The sequence below is a fragment of the Bradysia coprophila genome, unplaced genomic scaffold (assembly GCF_014529535.1).
Source record: "Bradysia coprophila strain Holo2 unplaced genomic scaffold, BU_Bcop_v1 contig_87, whole genome shotgun sequence".
NCBI lineage: Eukaryota > Metazoa > Arthropoda > Insecta > Diptera > Sciaridae > Bradysia > Bradysia coprophila.
The window spans coordinates 703,657-724,738 of record NW_023504014.1 but is presented as its reverse complement, the minus strand read 5'-3'; the positions used below and the strand labels follow the sequence as shown (position 1 = coordinate 724,738).

At 38.8% G+C, this 21,082-nt stretch overlaps 1 protein-coding gene across 1 annotated transcript; it reads left to right on the top strand.

Moving 5' to 3' along the window:
- The first annotated feature begins 1,131 nt into the window (after nt 1-1,131).
- On the top strand, nt 1,132-21,013 carry LOC119084563 (E3 ubiquitin-protein ligase MIB2). Its single transcript, XM_037194577.1, has 11 exons — nt 1,132-1,606; nt 6,664-6,866; nt 17,293-17,460; nt 17,529-17,700; nt 17,773-17,867; nt 17,933-18,139; nt 18,202-18,397; nt 18,456-18,573; nt 18,643-18,687; nt 18,747-19,570; nt 19,627-21,013. Exons 2-11 carry the CDS (start codon nt 6,809-6,811, stop codon nt 20,984-20,986), a joined length of 3,243 nt encoding a protein of 1,080 aa, XP_037050472.1. The 5' UTR covers nt 1,132-1,606; nt 6,664-6,808; the 3' UTR covers nt 20,987-21,013.
- The last annotated feature ends 69 nt before the right edge of the window (nt 21,014-21,082 follow it).

Below are 21,082 nucleotides of genomic sequence, written 5' to 3'. Positions count from 1 at the left end.
CTGTTTCCGACCATGCGTAAGCCAGTCAAACAATTTTAAATGATCATTCTTAAGATTCACGAACAAATAAAATGTGGATGACGTTTGATAGTAAACTGCGCTTTGCACCTGTACTTGGGACAGATCTACATGGAACCATTACCATTTCTAAAACGTTAAATAATTTTTACAAAAATTCGAAGTAATGGTCCAGTCCTAGCTTGCGAACGAAACATTTCCTTTCTACAATCAGGCATGAGCGCCGCCGAAAATAAGCCGCCGATTAAGCCGCCGCCGGCCATTTTTGAGCAAGCCGAGCCGGTGCCAAAAACACGGCTCAAGCCGGCTTGAAACGGCTGGAAAATGAAATAAAGATTTTGAAAGGTGAATGGGTGAAATAATTTGGAAAACCGAGATTCCTGTTGATCCTAAGCAGCTTAAGTACATTTTGATTTTTTTTTCAAAATTAAGAAAATTTTGAAAATTTTCTTGAATTTTCATGAATTTTCCAGAATGGTATATTACGTCCTCCTTTCTAAGTTTGTTGTTTTGACAAGTATGACCTTCGCGGAACGAGCCGAAGGCGCACAATCAGTTAATTCACAAATTTGAGAAAGCTGTATCGATCTTTGCGAATTTTCTCGATTTTTTTTCTTTTCAATTTTTACTTGATTTTCGTGAGCTTTCGATTTCTTCTCGAAAACCATTTTCTTAATGAGTTAAATGAGTGTACCGGAGCATGATTTTCCATTTAGTTCAAGTTTTGAGGCAATAAAACTTGACGTGTTAGTGAACCTTAGACTTAGAGACTTGCTTGTAACAAGACCAGTTCCACTTGCACTTTGAACAACCTAATCTACCTACATTTTCGCTTTCCGTACAATTTCATTTTCATGCTTACTAGTTCATTTTCCATGAATTTATCGAAACGTTTTTATTTTGAAAAAAAGTTAAAAGGAACCTCCAGCCGAGCCGTTTTAAGCCGGCTCAAGCTGACTTTTTCGTCGCCGCCGAGAAATTTTTTTCGGCTAGCCGCCGCCGAGGTTTCTCCTTCGGCGCTCATGCCTGTCTACAACAAGAACCGTTTTTTTTACTACATTCGACGTAACCGCTTTCCCGCATCTCCCTCCGTTCGAATCGGTAAATAAAATGGCAGTGATAAATTTTTGTTCGACTGACACTTTCTTGAGCCAATCCCGCCTTCAACATCAGAAATTTTCTCGGTGATGAATTTATTTTGGACAATCCACGAAAATCGCAAAAAATAACAAAACTGATGGTGCAGTGAAAGTGTCTGTGAAATTATACGAAATCAATTGGCCATAATGTGAAACAAATGACAAAAGATTGATCACAGAAAATGATGTATACAGATCAGTAGTAGTCATTATATTGTTCTAGTGGAATACACACATATATAAGAAGAAAAAAAAAGTGCTAAAGTGCGTTTGAAAGAAATGGTCAATGTTGAATTCTAGAAATAATTAATTAATTCGTCATTTTATCAGTGCACTATATGAGTATGAATCATAATATGAAAATGTTGATTCCATACATTCGGTTGTGTTGTGTTAAATGTGCTTACGATGGGGAATAAATAGAGGATTTTTCGCATTGACTAAATTAGGTAAATAAACAAAAAAAAAAACTTTTGCACTTTTGAAGAGAGATTATGAGGTTGTGTGACTGTAAGAACAAAAATGTTTTCGTATTTCTGAACACTTCGGTGTGAATTTCAAGCAGAATATTTATGAAATATTTCACCCGATTAGCATGAGATGAGTTCTATGAGAAGTTATTTCCGTTTTGCCACACAAGCAATATGATTATTATATATACTTACACACAGCAATTAGTGGGTGGTGGTCATTTTTTTTATCAAATATATTAATTTCAGCCGACTCTACGTCACTCAGTGTTGTAGAAGTATTGGAATCTGTTAGGACAGTTATTGTCCTGAAATTTCGACGACATGAGTATCGGCGACTTCCTGAAGAAACGGCGAGTAGTCTTCAGGAAGTCGCTGTTTCTTCAGGAAGTCGCTGTTTCTTCAGGAAGTCGCCGTTTCTTCAGGAACTCGCCGTTTCTTCTCGTCGTTTCTTCAGAAAGTCACAGTTTCTTCAGGATGTCGCCGTTTTATGTAAAAAGCGCTGACTTTCTGTGAAAACGATGACTTCCTGAAGAAACAACGAGAAGAAACGGTGAATTCATAAGAAATAACAAGTTCCTGAAGAAACGGCGACGGAAGGTTCTAATCGTTTTTTCAGGAACTCACCATTTCTTCTCATCGTTTCTTCGGGAAGTCAACGTTTCTTCATAAGGCCAAAAACCAAATTCTATCGTCTCTATATATGAAGTAGAAATTCTATCGTCTCTATACAGAAAGTCGATAATAAGCGATTTGGCGGTATCTTTTTGGCAGTAACTTTTTGGTTGTTGAATAGTCTTGCTGTAATAATCTTTCTGTATTGAATACCAACCATAAGGAAGTAATCCCTTTACGAATTTTCATTGTACATAAACAGCGTTTTAACACGCCGAGCGATCCGGCCCATTGCCCCGGAGCGAAGCGGAGGGCCGCAATGCGAGCCGGGCGCCGGAACGGTGTCGGTAACTTAGGAGTTAATTTTTTTTTCTCTCGCATCGTGTCATAATTAGTCACATAAAAGTGTTTTAAGACACCGAGCGATATGTTTCTGTGTTGTACTTGAGTTTTTTGATTTCTCCATATAAAAATGTATGTAAAATTAAGAAAAAGGCAGTAAAGCACAAAACAGAAAATGTGTCGGTTTTCAAAATTCAGAGCGTGTATGTATAAAAAATGACACAGACTATTTATGACACGATGCGAGAGAAAAAAAATTAACTCCTAAGTTACCGACACCGTTCCGGCGCCCGGCTCGCATTGCGGCCCTCCGCTTCGCTCCGGGGCAATGGGCCGGATCGCTCGGCGTATTAAAACGCTTTTTATGTGCAATGAAAATTGGTTTTCATGTTGTAAAAAGATGAATTCTGTAGTGATGAACTAAACTCCTTTACGTTACATTTCGTAAAAGGATGAATTCCATAGGAACTAACAAAACGCCTTTACGGCGTGACGAAAATTAGAGTTGATTTGGGATCTCAATGTCAGCTGAATTAGTAATCTTGAGTTGAGATTGTCAACTGAAGAATTTCTTGAAATCGAAATTTCATCTCAAATCAAGAATAAGCCACTGTACGTAGATTTTATTCATTTGAAATAAAATACAAAGCTTTTTATTTTATTTGTTTTAGTTGCTTGCAATCAGAGATTGAACGGTGAGATGCGTTGCTTCTGAAAGTCGTTGTTTCTTCTCGTCGTTTCTTCAGGAAGTCGACGGTTTCGAAGAAACGGTGACTTTCTGAAAAAATGGTGACATGTAATGACGACTCTTCAGATTTTCTGATGAAACGGTGAGAAGAAACGGTGACTTCCTAAAGAAACGGTGACATCCTATAGAAATGGTGACTACCGGAAGAAACGATAACTTCCTGAAGAAATGACGAGAAGAAACGGCGACTATAGTGGCCGGTTCTTCTCGTCGTTTCTTCAGGAAGTCACCATTTCTTCTCGTTGTTTTTTCAGTAAGTCACCGTTTCTTCAGGATGTCACCGATACTCATGTCGTCGAAATTTCAGGACAATAGGACAGTTTGGTTGTTTGCACAATAAATTGCAAATTCATACGCAAATCCTGATAAATTCCAACAGAAACTTCCATTTCCTTTCAAAACAGAAAATTTTCGTCTCTCATATTCCCCACAAATATAATTCGGAATTTTCATTGTATTTTATGCAGATTCAACCACGAACACAATTTTCTTTATCTCTTTTGTGTCGGAAAAATGTTACCCTTTTGCATGCCTGTTCCGAAAATAGAAAATTTGTCGAGAATTTTTCCGTGTCCCCCCCAAACAACATGCAAATACATTTACCCATAGGGTGAATCGTTTATTATTGTGCTTGGTTAACAATATTAGAGCGAAACATATTTTAGGGTGACTAGAAGTGGTGTGTGTTTGTCGTGCGATTGTAAGTTGAATGATTTCAATGAGTTCAACGAAACGAATAATACTACGGTTCGCTGACTATGTTAAGTCTAAGTATAGGTCTGACCAATAAAACGAAAACAGCCGGGTATGCGACACATTCAGTGAAATATCATGAAGTCACTGATCGCTGATCCTGGTCACATTAAGTTGTTGGATTTTAAGTCTATAAATTCCATAGATTAAAGTTAGCCCTAGTTCGGTAAGTGTTTCGGAAGGTGCGGAAGGACGGAGTTTCAGTGTGGTTTCAAATTTAGTTTCTTTATGTTGAACACATTGCAATGTCAACTATACGTCCAAGGTCTTTAATTTGTGTTAGGTGAAGTCCTTCTCGACAAAGGAATCTGTGTAACATTCTTATCAAAAAATCTTAAGTTTGTCAACAACATGTGACAACGTGTAATAGCAATGCTCTGACAGAGAAATCAAAACCCACTCGAAACATGTGGTGAGCAACTTGACAACGGACATATATCGTCAATTGAAAGATAAATCTGGGGAAACGAGTTACTGTAGTCAACAGAATGAACCGATAGAATGTGAGGTCTACAAGATTTCGTTATTTAAAAATGTGGTTTGGATGCATCTACGATGAAATAGAAGTTGAAATGTTTAGGTGTACATATTTCATCATAGATGCATCCAAACGTCATAGGACCCTATTTGGCCCAAAAGCACATTAAATTACCTTTCAAATGATACCCCACACGACCATGTACGTTTTGTGTACCTCGGGAAATTTCAGTAAGAACAGCGTAAGTCTTCGGTTGAAAACTTTAACTGCACGTATTTCAGTGTCGATGAATTTTAAACCCAATAAGTCCGTATTCGGCTCAATAGTACATGTTATTACCTTTCTTATGACACCCCACACGACCCTGTACGGCTCGTGTAACTGGAGAAATTTTTGTAAGAAAAGTGCAAGTTTTCGGTCTTTGATCACCTTTCACCAGCCACACAAACTTCGAAGAATTTTTTTGAAAGTGGTTTTGGCTTCTATAGGGTCGAATACCTTTCTAGGCACATTTAAAAAATTCCGCTGGAAAATGCGTCCGATTCGAGGGATTTCGGTAACAGATGGCTATCCGTTTCGAAGAGAATGCGATGCTGAAGCTATACCTACATTTAGGATCTCTAGTTTGATGCATACATTTCAGTCAGCATACTTGTCTGGGATTAACACAATATGAAAAATACTATTCGTACCACGGACTAAAAGTCTTTTTTAGCGCACTCGATTCCAGACCTCGCCTTCGGCTCTGTCTGGAAACTTCTCACACGCTAAAAAAGACTTTTAGTCCTAGGTACGAAATGTACTATTTCACCGAACATACTTGACGGTGAAGTAATAGATTCAATGATTTATATTGCGACACGATACGTTTGTCGTTTTCAAAACGTTCATGCTATCAGACATTTATCAATTCGATGAACTATGAACAACTTATCAGCAATTAAAATATTTGGACATGCCTTCCCATGCAAACATCTCATTCAAATACGACTTCAAATCACATTCCACAGTCAGTATTCAAAGATAAATTCGCACCATACAGAACACACAATTTTTTCACTATTTTATGCATATATCGTTACAATGTTTTCCATTGCAAATCGGAGATGATTAATAAACTTTCTGGAATTTACATAAAAAGAGATAAAGTTAAGTGAAATAAACCAAAGTTATTGGGTGAGTCACATTTGTCATAATTCAGCCCGATTTGTATTTATTGTGGTTTGTTGTGGGACATTCGCCGATGATTTTATTCCGATGTAAACAGTTGTGTCTTTTCGACCAATTTTTTTAACTGATTAGAATTTGAAAAGGTCACAAAAGAGATAATAGGATCAACAACCATTATAATGTCACTGAGAACAATTTGTTTGCAGCAGTGTAGTCCACACTGAGAAAAAAGATTACGTCTGACACGTATAAAGTGTGGTAAGGAAGTTATACGCCAGACACGTATGCGTGCTAACGTACGATACGTATTGTTATACATACATCTTGTATAAAATACGAGTGACATGTTTCTTACCTTAGTCATCGTATATTATACAGTGACTATGTATGGAAATACGTGTCGTGTGTAAGTACGCATACGTGACTGGTGTATAACTACCTTACCACACTTTATACGTGTCAGACGTAATCTTATTTCCCCGTGCGTGTTTTACTTAGTAAAACAGCTGCATTTTAATTTCCCAGTGCAGTGTCATTATATCAGACTACAATTTTTATTTTATTTTTTAGGTAATTAGGTAGGCATGTTGATTGTTGCTTATTAACGGATCTATATCTTCATTTGATCTAAGTATTTTCAATGTATTGATTTCAAATCTTTTACTTCATTTGTATTGAACATGTTTTTTAGTATATAAGAGCACATTAGTCAAACCTTGTTCTTTGTTCAGTTTATTTAGTAACAGATGAGATAGGTTAAAATACAGTATAATAAACCTTCACTAACGACCTACCTATTTACTTTTAAATCGACATCTTTTTTCCATTGACCAAGTAAATAATTTTTGTAAATTAGCCGGACAAATTCCGAATAAAAAAAAAATTGAATTGATTTTCATAACTTAACCAATTTATTTCTCTTAATTTCAGATGATGTCATTACGTAAAAACCAAATGTAACACATAAAAAATAAGTCCGACGGAGTGATCGAATTTAGTCACATTGTTAAATAGAACTCACAAATTCAACACAGAACGGTTTCATCTTTACGAATAGAAATTTCTACGAAAAATTATGTTTGCACCAGGAGTGAGGGTGGTTCGTGGACCCGATTGGAATTGGAAAAATCAAGGTAAACAATTTTGTTTTCAATGTAAAACCATTTTTGGGTAGGATTTAGGATAGGATAGTGGTGGATCGAGTTCATTTGGTCCAGGATTGCCATTGGGCCCGTTTAGTGTGTGAGAGTTTTCCCGGTGACATTAAATTCAGAAAGATCTACTCAAATAATGTAACGATAGAATGTGAAGGTAGTTGTGGTCTATGGACATGGTCATTTGTATGTGAAAATCCCAAATTTTATGAAAATCGTAACAGATGTGAAATTTCATGAAAAGCGCAAAAATTCGTTAAAACCGCGAAAACTTGTGAACAGAGCGAAAATTCGTAAAAAGCTAGAAAATTCGTAAAAAATCGCAAAAATTCGTGAAAATTACAAAAATTTGACATCCAGCCGCCGCCAGCCGACCTTTTTGGTCGGCGGCTAGGCCCAGTCGCCGCCTGAACTTTTTTAACGGCTAAGCCGTATGTAGCCGCCGCCGCTTTTTTGGACGGCTAGACGCCGCCGGCGTTTATTTTTCGGCTCCCCACTCTGCTCCCAACGCATGCAAAAATATATGAGCAATTTTTCGATGACTCCTCTTCCCTCTTATGATACGTTACATGTGAATAAACCCTTACTTTCTCCACAACAGTAATTTAATTCGAAATTTATCGACAATTTGTAGTCAACTTATGTGGATGGATATTGGCTTGGAAAGTTTCGTCTATCGACAGCGATTTTTGTAAGAGGTCATAGTAGTAAGAGTTCGCCTGAAGAAGAGTGCTTCGAGATTCCGTTTTCTCAAAACAATTTAACATCACATGCTTTACATATGGATGCCTTTGCATTAGGTCTTGGGTCTTTTTCAACTAAAATTTGCCTCCTTGTAGTCTATGTGACTATCAAGTACATCATGTACTGTAATGTAGAGAACTTGTTCCATTAATTGACCAAAGACGAGTATTAAGATATTCGCACCATGTTCCACTGCCGGGAAAGAATGGACGGAAGTCAAGGCGCTCGCACCAAACCGAATTCGATGGCGAAAATTTGTAGAGTCTCTATGCTCCCTCGAGGAGTAAGAAGACAGAGGATGAACATGTTCCACTGGAGTACTGAAAGTGATTGTGATTTTAACGGAGTAGGAAACCAAAAAGGCTTAGCAAGAAAAGGGTTCTATTTGACCTTGACGGTTTGTTTCTCTTTATTGAAATGTTCTGGTATTGAAAATGTGATGCTTAAGACATCTCCGAAAATGCCGTAGCACTTGCTTCAAAGGTATACACTAGTCCCTGGCCAAACTTTGGAACGAAGAGAGCGAAATGAATTTTATCTTCAAGGTATAGCCTCGGTATAAGCCTAACGAAATATTTAATTCTAGGAAATTATTGGTCGGTTCACCGAAAATACAACTGCAACACATCTGCAACAAAATTTCAAAAATGAGATGACTGACTTTTAGAGAATTAAATTCCAGATAGTTTCAAAAATTCCGCCCGAAAATTCACTGATCTAGCTCAAAAGCATTGATATTTTGATAGATTAGAGTTTTGAGATTGGAAGGCTCCTTAAATTGGGATGTAGGTACCCAGATCATAGATCCTGTGTTCTCTACTCCCTGACCTTACTACTTCTTACTCATCTTGGAGGTCATAATACGTGAAGTTGCGAAACCTGAGATTGGTATAAAGAGGACATTCCAAATTAGCGAATGGTTTCTGCCACTGTTTCGATCTGAGAGACGACAGTGCAATGCAATTTCAAAATTCCTCAAAAGTTTTAAAGAATTATTTTTGCCAACATCCCATCAGGCCATGACGACAGTGGTAAGGAAACAACTAACCACAAGTGACTAGTCATACCCTGTTGCATGTACAAGTCTAGCGAATCATAAGGAAAATGAAAATGTACTTTCATTCTGCTTCATCACTAGCCATGCAGTCACATGAGAGACATGTGGAAGAGCTACCACAAAGCTGGTAAATACCAACGAAAGCACGTACGAGTGTTGTGCAAGAACGAACGAAGAACAAAACTTCGAACGCTCACACAAGTACAATGTACTTAGTACATGTGGAGTGTTTGGTTCTAATGTAGAAACACCGAAATATTTCTGCATCATAGGACGTTCCAGTCTCAGATGCCAGACTACAAGAACAGATAGGGTCGGACCGATCGATTCTATGGAGATGATCATTAAGCTTAGAAATCATATAACTTTCGAAAATCGGTTTAAACGAAGGGTCTACAGTGTTGTCGCAATTGTGAAAGTGTTTCTAAATTATAATTCGACTAATCGGGTCATTTTGAATAAACATTTGATGTGCACGAAAGAAAATCGCAATGTAAATCGACGTGTTTTAACGAATGAACTCTCAGTTGTTCACCGAAATATCCCAAAATTAACTTCAAAATTTTCCGATTGTTTACGTTTTGCAAGAAATGTATTTCCACACATGACTCAGCCCAATAACACACGTTCTATGGCCCCAGGCCTGTTTCGACAGTTAATTGACCATTAATAAAAATGAATTTATTTACACTTCATTGTTGCAAAAGTATAATTTCAATTGTACGTACAAAAAGTAGACCAATTCCGTTGCTATGCATCAATTACAGTGGTTTTCGATTTGATTTTTAGCCCCGTACGAAGTACGAAGGGGCTTATAGGATTACGATGCCGTGTGTAATTGATGGAATTCGAAGCAGACGGTAAGGGCAAAGTGTTTGCCTATGTTCATAGATGACGAATCCGCAATAAAAATTTGGGCCGTCTGTCCGTCTGTCCGTCTGTCCGTCTGTCCGTCACGTCGATATCTTGAGTAAATCAAATCCGATTTCAAAAATTTTTTTTTTCCCTGAAAGATAGTCAAAATAGTGAGGCTAAGTTCGAAGATGGGCATATTCGGGTCGGCCCTTCGTGAGTTAGGGCCACCTAAGTGATTTAAGGTCTTTTGGTGATATTTATGGCAAAATAAACGATGGAAATGTAAATGACACGGCAAATGATAGGTATTGTCAATATCAATCCAGGAAAAAAAAGTTTTTTTAAATCGGGTGTGTGGACCGTGAGTTAGGGCCTTAGAAGTGAAAATCTACTAGGGCCCTATGTGTATTTTACATAGAACTCAAGTAAATTTCATTCGTTTTTCGTAATTTTTGTGTCATTTGGAAGGTAATCAAAGGCCGAATAGAATGTTGTTGAAAAAAAAAAAAAATTTGGGTCCTCGGACTAAGGCCGCTACTAGGGCCCTATGCGTATTCTACATACAACTCGAGTAAATTTCATCCGTTTTTCGTAATTTTTGTTTCATTTGAAAGATAATCGAACACCGAATAGAATGTTGTTGAAAAAAAAAATTAATTTGGGTTTTCGGACTAAGGCCGCTACTAGGGCCCTATGCGTATTTTACATATAACTCGAGCAAATTTCATCCGTTTTTCGTAATTTTTGTTTCATTTGGAAGGTAATCAAAGGCCGAATAGAATGTTGTACAAAAAAAAATAAATTTGGGTCCTTGGACTAAGGCCGCTACTAGGGCCCTATGTGTATTTTACATATAACTCGAGCAAATTTCATCCGTTTTTCGTAATTTTTGTTTCATTTGGAAGGTAATCAAAGGCCGAATAGAATGTTGTTCAAAAAAAATTAAATTTGGGTCCTTGGACTAAGGCCACTACTAGGGCCCTATGTGTATTTTACATTGAACTCGAGTAAATTTCATTCGTTTTTCGTAATTTGTGTGTCATTTGGAAGGTAATCAAAGGCCGAATAGAATGTTGTTGAAAAAAAAATTAAATTTGGGTCCTTGGACTAAGGCCGCTACTAGGGCCCTATGTGTATTTTACATATAACTCGAGCAAATTTCATCCGTTTTTCGTAATTTTTGTTTCATTTGGAAGGTAATCAAAGGCCGAATAGAATGTTGTTGAAAAAAAATTAAATTTGGGTCCTCGGACTAAGGCCGCTACTAGGGCCCTATGTGTATTTTACATATAACTCAAGCAAATTTCATCCGTTTTCCGTAGTTTTTGTTTCATTTGGAAGGTAATCAAAGGCCGAATAGAATGTAGTTGAAAAAAAAATTGGATCCTCGGACTGAGGCCGATACTAGGCCCTATGTGTATTTATACTCAATAAATTAAGATTTTAGGGCTATTTGAAATTTTTGTTTTATTTGAAAGGAACGTCGTACGGGGCTTCGTAATTGCGCTATGCGCAATTTCTAAGATGTACACATTACATAATAATTTTACTTTAACTACATTAACCGGCGCAATAGGCTTACGGTCAAAGTAGGGTGACAGACGCACTAGGGTCACGTACGCAATAGATATACGGGTTTGTACGGGGCTCAGTCGCAGCAAACGCTCCGACTGTTCTGATGGCTCATTTTCTGTTTGTTTACATTCAATTGCCCGGCGGGGGGTTCTCATCGACCGAGAAAAAGTGGAGTAGTTTACTCGAGTTCATTGTAGTAATTCTGGTTATTACAACCGAAATCTCATTAAATGGTTTGTTTGAGTGTGATAGCATATAACATCTCTTATCATTTCAAAGTGCAATGACTGAGTTTTTAATTACGTTTAAAGACACGCTAACCATATTTATACACAGAGAATATGTTGATAAAACCACATGTGCTAGACAACTATATAGGATATAACATGGCACATTGTAATGTATAATTTACAGAAAATACATTTTCGTATTCTAATATACTTAGTCTGTAGCATCAACTCACGTCTGTATTTATTTTAAAGCTAAAAGGGGAAAACAGATACAAAAATAGCCGACCCTAATATTTATTCAATTTATGGGGTTCTCTTTTACACTTCCGTTTCAATTTTCATGGTATACCCACACAATTTAACCAATTCTCAGGAGAGAACAGTTTTACCAATAAATTTGGTTTCAATATTTCGAACAACAATGTACGGAAAAGAACCGAAGACAAATCGGCATATCCAAGTGGATATATGCTAATTTTACGACGGAATGTAAAACAAACATTGAAAATTCCACAAAAAAAAAAATTCTTTCTCTGTAATCGTGATGACAGTGTTCTTTGTCAGAACATTGTAAAATCTTCCTTCTGGCTATTGTTTAGTTGGTTGAGTTTTGCTTGCAATCACGTTTTGAACGTTCATTGATTACGTCTATTTTTAGAATGTACCATAAACAAGGCATCAGAACAGTCGGAGCGTTTGCTGCGACTTAGCCCCGTACGACCCGTAATCCTATTTCGTCCATAACCATAATACGTCCGTAGACGTAATACGCCCGGAACCCTAATACGTCTACAACCCTCTAATGCGTCTGTTACCAAAATGCAAGTCAAGTGGGGCATGGTCAAATTTACTGAAACTGTTCATTTTTAAAATTGCGCATAGCGCAATTACGAAAGCCCGTACGAAGTACCTTTCAAATAAAACCAACAATTTACGACATTATTTTAGAAACCCAAAATTTTTTGCCAACTTTCCATTGGGTATTCAATTACCTCTCAAATGAAACAAAAACTAGCAAAATCGGTTGAGATTTACTCGATTTATGTGCAAAGAGCATTTAGGGCCGAGTAGCGGCCTTAGTGCAAGGGCCCAAATTTGAAACTTTTTTTGCCATCATTCTATTCGGCATTCAATTATCTCTCAAATAAAACAAAAACTAGCAAAATCGAATGAGATTTACTCGATTTATGTGCAAAAAACACTTAGGGCCGAGTAGCGGCCTTAGTCCAAGGGCCCAAATTTGAAACTTTTTTTGCCATCATTCTATTTGGCATTCAATTATCTCTCAAATGAAACAAAAACTAGCAAAATCGGATGAGATTTACTCGATTTATGTGCAAGAAACCCTTAGGGCCGAGTAGCGGCCTTAGTCCAAGGGCCCAAATTTGAAACTTTTTTTGCCATCATTCTATTCGACATTCAATTATCTCTCAAATGAAACAAAAACTAGCAAAATCGGATGAGATTTACTCGATTTATGTGCAAAAAACACTTAGGACCGAGGAACGACCTTTGAGCCCTCCCAACAAGCCCACGTTGCATCTTACCCAAAAACAATGTTCAGCAACTTTGTTCTACTCGTCAATCAGGGACGCCGACTTGTGTTTGGGAGTAGTGGTGCTCATACAACAAGCGAATCTGGGAGTAGTGGTGCTCTTTCAAGTAAAACTGGAAAGATGTAGTGGTGCTCATCATTCGAGTAGTGGTGCTCATCATTCGAGTAGTGGTGCTCGAGCCTCGCTTGTCCCTAGAAGTCGGCGCCCCTGTCGCCAATACCTTTCATTTGATATATCACAAGCAGCTATTGCGTGCGTGTTTCGGTAGATATAGTCGAAAGACTGAAAAACACATATATGGCCCTAGCTCTGGAAGGGCCGACCCTACCATGCCCATTTTCGAACTTGACCTTACTTTTGTCAATACCAATCGGGGAAAAAAAATTTGAAAAAAGGTTGTGATTTGCTCAAGCTAGAGGGGTCACAGACGGACGGACGGACGGACGGACATTTTTTTTATTGCGGATTCGTCATCTATGAACATAACCAAATGCTTTGCCCTTACTGTCTGCTTCCAATTCGACGTGTTACAAACGGCATATTAATCTTATAAGCCCCCAGTACTTCGTACGGGGCTAAAAAGTGGATTTTTACTATTTTAGACACTCCTTTTAGTTTTACAATTTCTGTGTGAATTACAACGGCAAGTCAAACTGTCTTGTTTGACTCAATGTGGTGGCAATGAACTGTTTTGTGAGGGTTGGAGTGAAAGTGTTCACGTATAAATTAACTCGATTGTGTTTAGTCAACTGATAAAGCTTTAATAATCATTTAAGAGCAATGGGCCGTTTGCAAATTTGTAGCATACATTTAGGCAGAAATATATTCGTTTTTTTTGATGATTTCTCGGAACCAAAATCTTTTTTTTTTGAAGTAAAACCATTGAAACATGTGTCACTTTTAAAGGAAAAATTGGCTTGTGGATCCCACTTATCCCACTTGAAGAAACCTTTGCAGATTACATAAATTTAGACAATCTGTAAAAGTTTCCCCAAGTGGGATAAGTTATCAACCACAAACTAATTTTTCCTTTAAAAGTAACACTTTTGCTTACTTAAATGGTTTTACTTTTTCCAAAAAAAAAATTGGTTCTGAGAAATCATCAAAAAAGGAATATTTTCCCGCCTAAATGTAGGCTACAAATTTGCAAAGAGATCATCACTAGGTAACAATTTGAAAATGCAAAAAAATGTACATTTTATGTGGTTGTGTTACCTGTTATTGCTCTTAAACGAACAGAAGAGAATTCACAATCCAATTTCTCACTGAGTCACACTTTCAAATTAAGAGCTTATTTTCTTCCATTACCATTGTGTAGCACAAACGTAACCCATTTACCTAGAAAAATAAATTCCTTCGAAATTCTATCCATTGCAGTTATTTAGTTTAATGGACAGTGTACACTTCTTGAACAATAAGCTCAGCTAACACACAATATCAATCTAAAACGGAAAGGTAGATAACGAAGCCCTACAAGGTATCGGATTGGAAAACTTTTAACATTGGAGATTGTTAAGAAGCGTTTGGTAAAGGTTTACTGGGGCGAAAATTGAATAGAATTTAGGCTGATACGAGTTGTGTCAAAATCAATCAATCGATCTTTGCTCTCTACAGATTAGATTAGAGTGTTGGGAGGTTTCTTCAATTGAGAAGCAGGAACCCAGATCAAAGATCCTTCGTTCACTATTCCTATCAGACAAATTTCACTGTTTTCGATAAGACGTCGTTAAGGCTGATGATTATTGATCCTCATATTGGAGTTCATAAAACCCGAAAGTGCGAAACCTAAGATTGGTGTAGAGTGGACAGACCTGTAGTAGGATAACGAATGACGAAAGTACAGAAGGCAAGAATGACATCAATGCGATTGCCGAATCTGTTACTTCCTTTAACGTGTTACGTGTTATCGGGTCTATTACTTCCATCGATCAATGTTTTTTTTTTAATCAATTGATTTCAAATCTTGTACTTCAATTTTTTTAACATGTATAAATCACAATATCACACAGAGCTTGTCTTTATTTTTGTCGTCGTTATCGATAACAGCTGTATGTGACAGGTTAATATGAACAAAACAAATCTTTTACTTCAATTGTTTAAACATACATCTTGCTATATAAAACAATGTTAACAGCTGAAATCGCTTTCTATATATAGCGTTTGTTTGGCCAGTTTAAAAAAAATCTAGTCCATTTGACCATAGGGTCCTTCCATAGTAGCTATAAAACAGTCACGTTTGTTTTTGTTTTTAAATATTGTAATCGCAGGATGAGAAAAAAAATCTCCATTCTCTTGGCTCACGATGTGGAGCTTACATTTCCATACATCAGGCCCGCACGATGGATTGTTCGCTTTTTTGCATGCAGCTCTGTCCCCCAAAAATATTTTGGATGTCACTTCAGAGATCGCACGATCGATTGTCAGGTAGCCAGTTCGGCCCTGCCATACATTTTTAGGTCTTTTTTCCATAGGAAAAAAAGACCTATTGTGGGCACTTCATCTGTCCGTCCGTCTGTCCGTCTGTGTCACAAATAAAATGTGATTGATAAAAGTTAAAATTGCAATGCTACTATGAACAAACCAACACCAGGCAAATCAATTATTATTTGTTATCTGGTAACCAATCGCTCATAGCAGACATTGCAATTTGAAAGTTTGGTAGTTAGACCCCCAAACTCAAGCCCAAACTATATAGCAGCAAAGATGTTTCTTACTCGAGAGACGCACACCGACTGACGAAATTATTCGGCCTGCTGGTCTATTTATAAATAGAGTATTTGGTAGTTGACTACCAAAGTGGTAGTTGACTACCAAAGAGGTAGTTGACTGCCAAAGTGGTAGTTGACTACCAAAGTGGTAGTTGACTGTCAAAGTGGTAGTTGACTGTCAAAGTGGTAGTTGACTACCAAAGTGGTAGTTGACTGACTGCCAAAGTGGTAGTTGACTGACTACCAAAGTGGTAGTTGACTGACTACCAAAGTGGTAGTTGACTGACTACCAAAGTGGTAGTTGACTGACAACCAAAGTGGTAGTTGACTGACTACCAAAGTGGTAGTTGACTGACTACCAAAGTGGTAGTTGACTGACTACCAAAGTGGTAGTTGACTGACTACTAAAGTGGTAGTTGACTACCAAAGTGGTAGTTGACTACCAAAGTGGTAGTTGACTACCAAAGTGGTAGTTGAGTTGACTACCAAAGTGGTAGTTGACTGACTACCAAAGTGGTAGTTGACTGACTACCAAAGTGGTAGTTGACTGACTACCAAAGTGGTAGTTGACTGACTACCAAAGTGGTAGTTGACTGACTACCAAAGTGGTAGTTGACTGACTACCAAAGTGGTAGTTGACTACCAAAGTGGTAGTTGACTACCAACATGGTAGTTGACTAATACGGATGTTGTAGATATGTTTACTGTTTGAGAGCTGCACACCGACTGATGAAATTAATCGGCTTGCTTGCCTATTTATAATTCCAAAATTTGGTAGTTGAATACCAAAGTGGTACTTGAATGAGTACCAAGCTAGCAGTAAACAGAAATTGAAAAAAAATGAAAAAAGACCTCACCAGGCTTCAGCCGGTCTATTCTTGTTATGTGCTGAGACTGCTTAGGTTTCTCCGGGACTTAATTATGAATCTGAAACCATTTTCATCGAAATTGGCGCTGGATTGGAGTATTTTTCTATTTTAATGTAAAACTTGGTCCGACCCTTCTCAATCTATATTTTCAAAATTTATTGAAAATGATGGAGGTTCTCTACTCTACACTCAAAAATCCATAATAAAAAATGTAAAAAAAAATGTTGTCCGACATAACCGAAACAGATGTGTTACTTCAGCCCGACACCGGATATTGTAATCCCTAATTTTCTTTCTCTATAAGTTTGGATACATTCATATAGCCGAACTAATTTTATTGATCGAATTTTATGGCGATTCAGAATGCAATGAACGAACAATGAACGTTTTCGAGTCGGATGATATTTCTAATTGTTTCAAGTACATCAGTTTTAAGTCTTTGACCCTGGGTATATTTACATTGCACACACAAATCCACTGGATATTAATTCCAATTTGTCTATGCGTATCTAGACTAAACACATTGAAACCAAAACAAAACGAACATAATGAAAGACCCGAAACCCGTGTTTCCATTCACTCAGTGGAAATCTATTTTTGAATTTCATTTACGAGAAAAGGGCGCATGCCATAGACAATAAAAGTGCATCCAACGTTCATCAGTCGTACACGAAATTTCGGCTGTGTGCAACGTGCTGCATTCAATTTTGTCCGCTTCTTCTTCTTGCACACGATACACAATTTTCCAAAATATTGAGTTCAGTTTCGGTTACATAAAATTCTAACGATTTTCGATTTGGTTTTATTCAAGACGGCGGAGAAGGACACGTAGGAACAGTTTGTGAAATAGGACGTTTTGGATCGTTGCATTCGCCGGAAAAAACAGTTGTTGTGAATTGGGACTCAGGTCATCGTACTAATTACAGAGTGGGCTACCAAGGCCAATACGATTTAACCATAATAGACAATGCACAAATTGGTAAGTGGGAGACTGAAGGAAGGAAATTTTGGATTTAAAAAAAAAAATGAAAATCTTTTCCGTCTTAGGTGTTAAGCATCCTAATATTATTTGTGATGGTTGCTCAAAGGCTGGCATAGCTGGTATCCGGTTTCGTTGTGCGCAGTGTTCAAATTACGATTTATGCGCCACATGTTACGGATCAGACGTTCATGATCTAGAGCATCCCTTTATTAGATATCAAACAACGAATTCTGTTGGGTAAGTAGTACGGCCGAATGGTATACAAATTCGTCAATAATCAAATCTGATTCGCACCGTTTGCTGTTTTAGTGTTCGTGTACCAACACGCCAGAGCTCTGTTAAAGTTCAATTGAAAGGTATTTTCGTTGGTGCCAAAGTCGTGCGCGGACCCGATTGGGAGTGGGGTACTTGAACATCATATGCTAGTTTTGTGTGTGAACAAAGGTGAACTTATTCTTTGCACTTCCAGGCCTTCAGGATGGTGGCGAAGGAAAGACCGGTCGTGTAATGGAAATTAGAGGTTGGGACAATGAATCCTGTCGTAGTGTAGCTAATGTATCTTGGGTGACTGGGTCGACAAACGTGTATCGATTGGGTCATAAGGGAAACGTCGATTTAAAATATATTCAGCCGGCTGCTGGTGGACACTATTATCGCGACCATATGCCTGTTCTAGGTGAGTTGGGTGAAACAACAAGATCGTCAAGCGATCGCCCGATTCTAATTTTGTTTTCGCAGGACAACCCGAAGAGCAACAACCAGTTGTTCAGGCAACCAGACCTAGTTACTCGGTGGGAGATAGAGTTAAGGTTTGTTTAGACAAAGAAGCATTAATGAAATTACAACAAGGACATGGCGGATGGAACCCTCGAATGACTGAATATCTTACGAAAGTTGGAACTGTACATAGAATTACGGACAAGGGTGATATACGGTTAGTTTCGGCCGTAAATTGAGATTTCTTGGATTCAATAGCGTTTTTTACATCACAGAGTGCAATACGAAGGTTGTGCAAACAGATGGACCTTCCATCCGGCGGCTCTTGTCAAAGTCTGTACTTTTCATGTCGGTGATCTGGTTACGATAATTAACGATGCAGCCAAAGTACAGGTAAACATTCGCAACAGCTGTAACACTTGTTCCAGTTCCAGCCAATAAAACTCTTGTTTCTCATTCCAGCAACTACAAAAAGGTCACGGTGAATGGGTGGAAACGATGCGAAACGTAAGTTTAATCAACTCAACCAACGCATACCTTTTCACCACCTCATTCCATTGCATTAGGCTCTGAACAAATCGGCGAAAGTGATCAAAGTGTATGCTGACGGCGACTTACGCATTCAACAGATCGAAGATGGATTTGCGTGGACGTTGAATCCGAAATGTGTCAAGTTGGAGCGGTCACCATTGGCAACCGCAACGGAACGATCAAATAGCATGATGGACCTCAGTCATCAGCGAGCTGACCATGTAATGATGCCACTGTCCGGCCTGTCGGGAAGTTCATCGGCCGATAAACTGGTACGCGAAGCCGCACAGGGAAGACTCGACTACGTGCAACACTATTTGGGACAATATCCGGAACAGGTTGATGTGATGAGCGCTGGGAAAACGTGCTTACAGGTCTCGGCTCATCAGGGCCACATGCAGTTGGTGAAATATTTACTGTCGTTAGGGGCCAACGTAAATGTGGTTGACAAAGAGGGTGATTCAACGTTACATTACGCAGCGTTCGGCAATCAACCGGAGATAATGCGGGTGTTGCTGATGCATGGAGCGGAAATTAATGTCCTGAATTCGAGTCACTGTTCGGCTCTGCACATATCGGCACACAAAAAGCCGCCTCAATGTGTTCGGATTCTGTTGGAGTATGGAGCTGATGTAAATATTCAAGATTCGTACGGAGACACGGCACTGCACGATGCCATTGGAAAGGAAAATGTCGAGGTTGTTGACTTGTTATGCTCGGCACCAAATTTAGACCTTACCGTACGGAATAACCGTGGTTTCAACGCTCTGCATCATTCGTCGCTGAAAGGGAACAGCAATGCAATCCGGAGAATTCTTCAACTGGCCCGACAGCTGGTCGATGTGAAAAAAGACGATGGGTGAGTTGATGATGGATCACCAGCGAGACGGTGAACTAAACCTTTTTATTTTGCAGATTTGCCGCATTACATTTGGCTGCGTTAAATGGACACGCGAATGTGGTGGAAGCGTTGGTAAAGGACGGTCAGGCCGATATAAATATACGAAACAACCGGCGGCAAACACCGTTCTTGCTGGCAGTATCTCAGGGCCATGCAGCAGCAATTGAGAAATTGGTCGATTTAGGTTGTGACATATTAGCGAAGGACGAGGACGGCGACAACGCTATGCATTTATGTGTTATCAAGAAATCGAATTTAATTCAGGAAGTACCTCAAGAAGACGCACCGCAAATCTGGGCAATTTACCAAAGTTTACAGCACATCGTCGAAAACCGGTTGATGTGCGCCATCTTGTGTTACTTGGCGAAAAACGGTTGCAACATCGATGCCAACAATAAGGGGAAACGAATACTGGACTGGGTCTGCGACAAGACCGTTCAAGATTTAATTCTGAGCTATGTGAACAAATCAGCGGCTGCAACGGTGTCCGGTGAACCATCCAGTTCGAGCGATGGTGCCGAATACATAAACGTACAATTGTCAACGCTTAATTTGAGTGAAAGTGGCAACGGAAGCAATAACAGCAGTGCAAACACTAGCATGGTTGATCCGGACCAACAACCATCGTCGTCAAATCCACCCACTCCATTGCGCCGACATCATCAAGCCAATAATCGAGACATTTCCACACCATCGCCATCCAATCCATTCATTCAATATGTCGGTGATGCCGAAGCAACGATACCAAAGAAATCAAACATCGACCGAAATCACACCCTATCGCCTCCATTACCCACTGAGGCGCCTACCACTTCCAATCAAACCAATGACATGAATTTAACCGAAAATGAGTCCGTGCGATCGAATTTGTGGCCGCCAAAAGTATTGCAAGATGCTCAGTCGCACGTCAGCCGAAAGGAATTGAACAACACGATTGTCGTAGCCAACAAAATTACCAATCAGGACTCGAATCAGCCATTTGAATGCATTGTTTGCAATGAAGTACTACCTCTGACCATATTCGAGCCGTGCTGCCATCAAATATCCTGTGAGGAATGTTCGGTGCGAATGAAAAAGTGTCTAAGCTGCGGAATGGTCATCGAGAAGCGTGTCACACAGAGCGGTGTTCCAGTTCTACCGCAGCAACAGCAGCAGCAGCAACAACAACCACGACAACCGTCAGCGGATCGATTACGTTATTTGGAAAATAAAATCTTAGAAATTGAAGAGACGCATTGCTGCAGCATTTGCATGGAACGGAGACGTAATGTGGCATTTTTGTGCGGCCACGGTGCATGTTCAAAGTGTTCAGAGACACTGAAAACGTGTCACATGTGTAGAAAGACGATAGTTAAGAAAATTAATTTATATTGAAAAGATGAGTGGATCATCGTCGTCGGCGGTGCGGTTTTCACTGGAATATTTTGTGTTTGTGTGTGTCCCACGTTACAAGGTACGATAATCATTTTT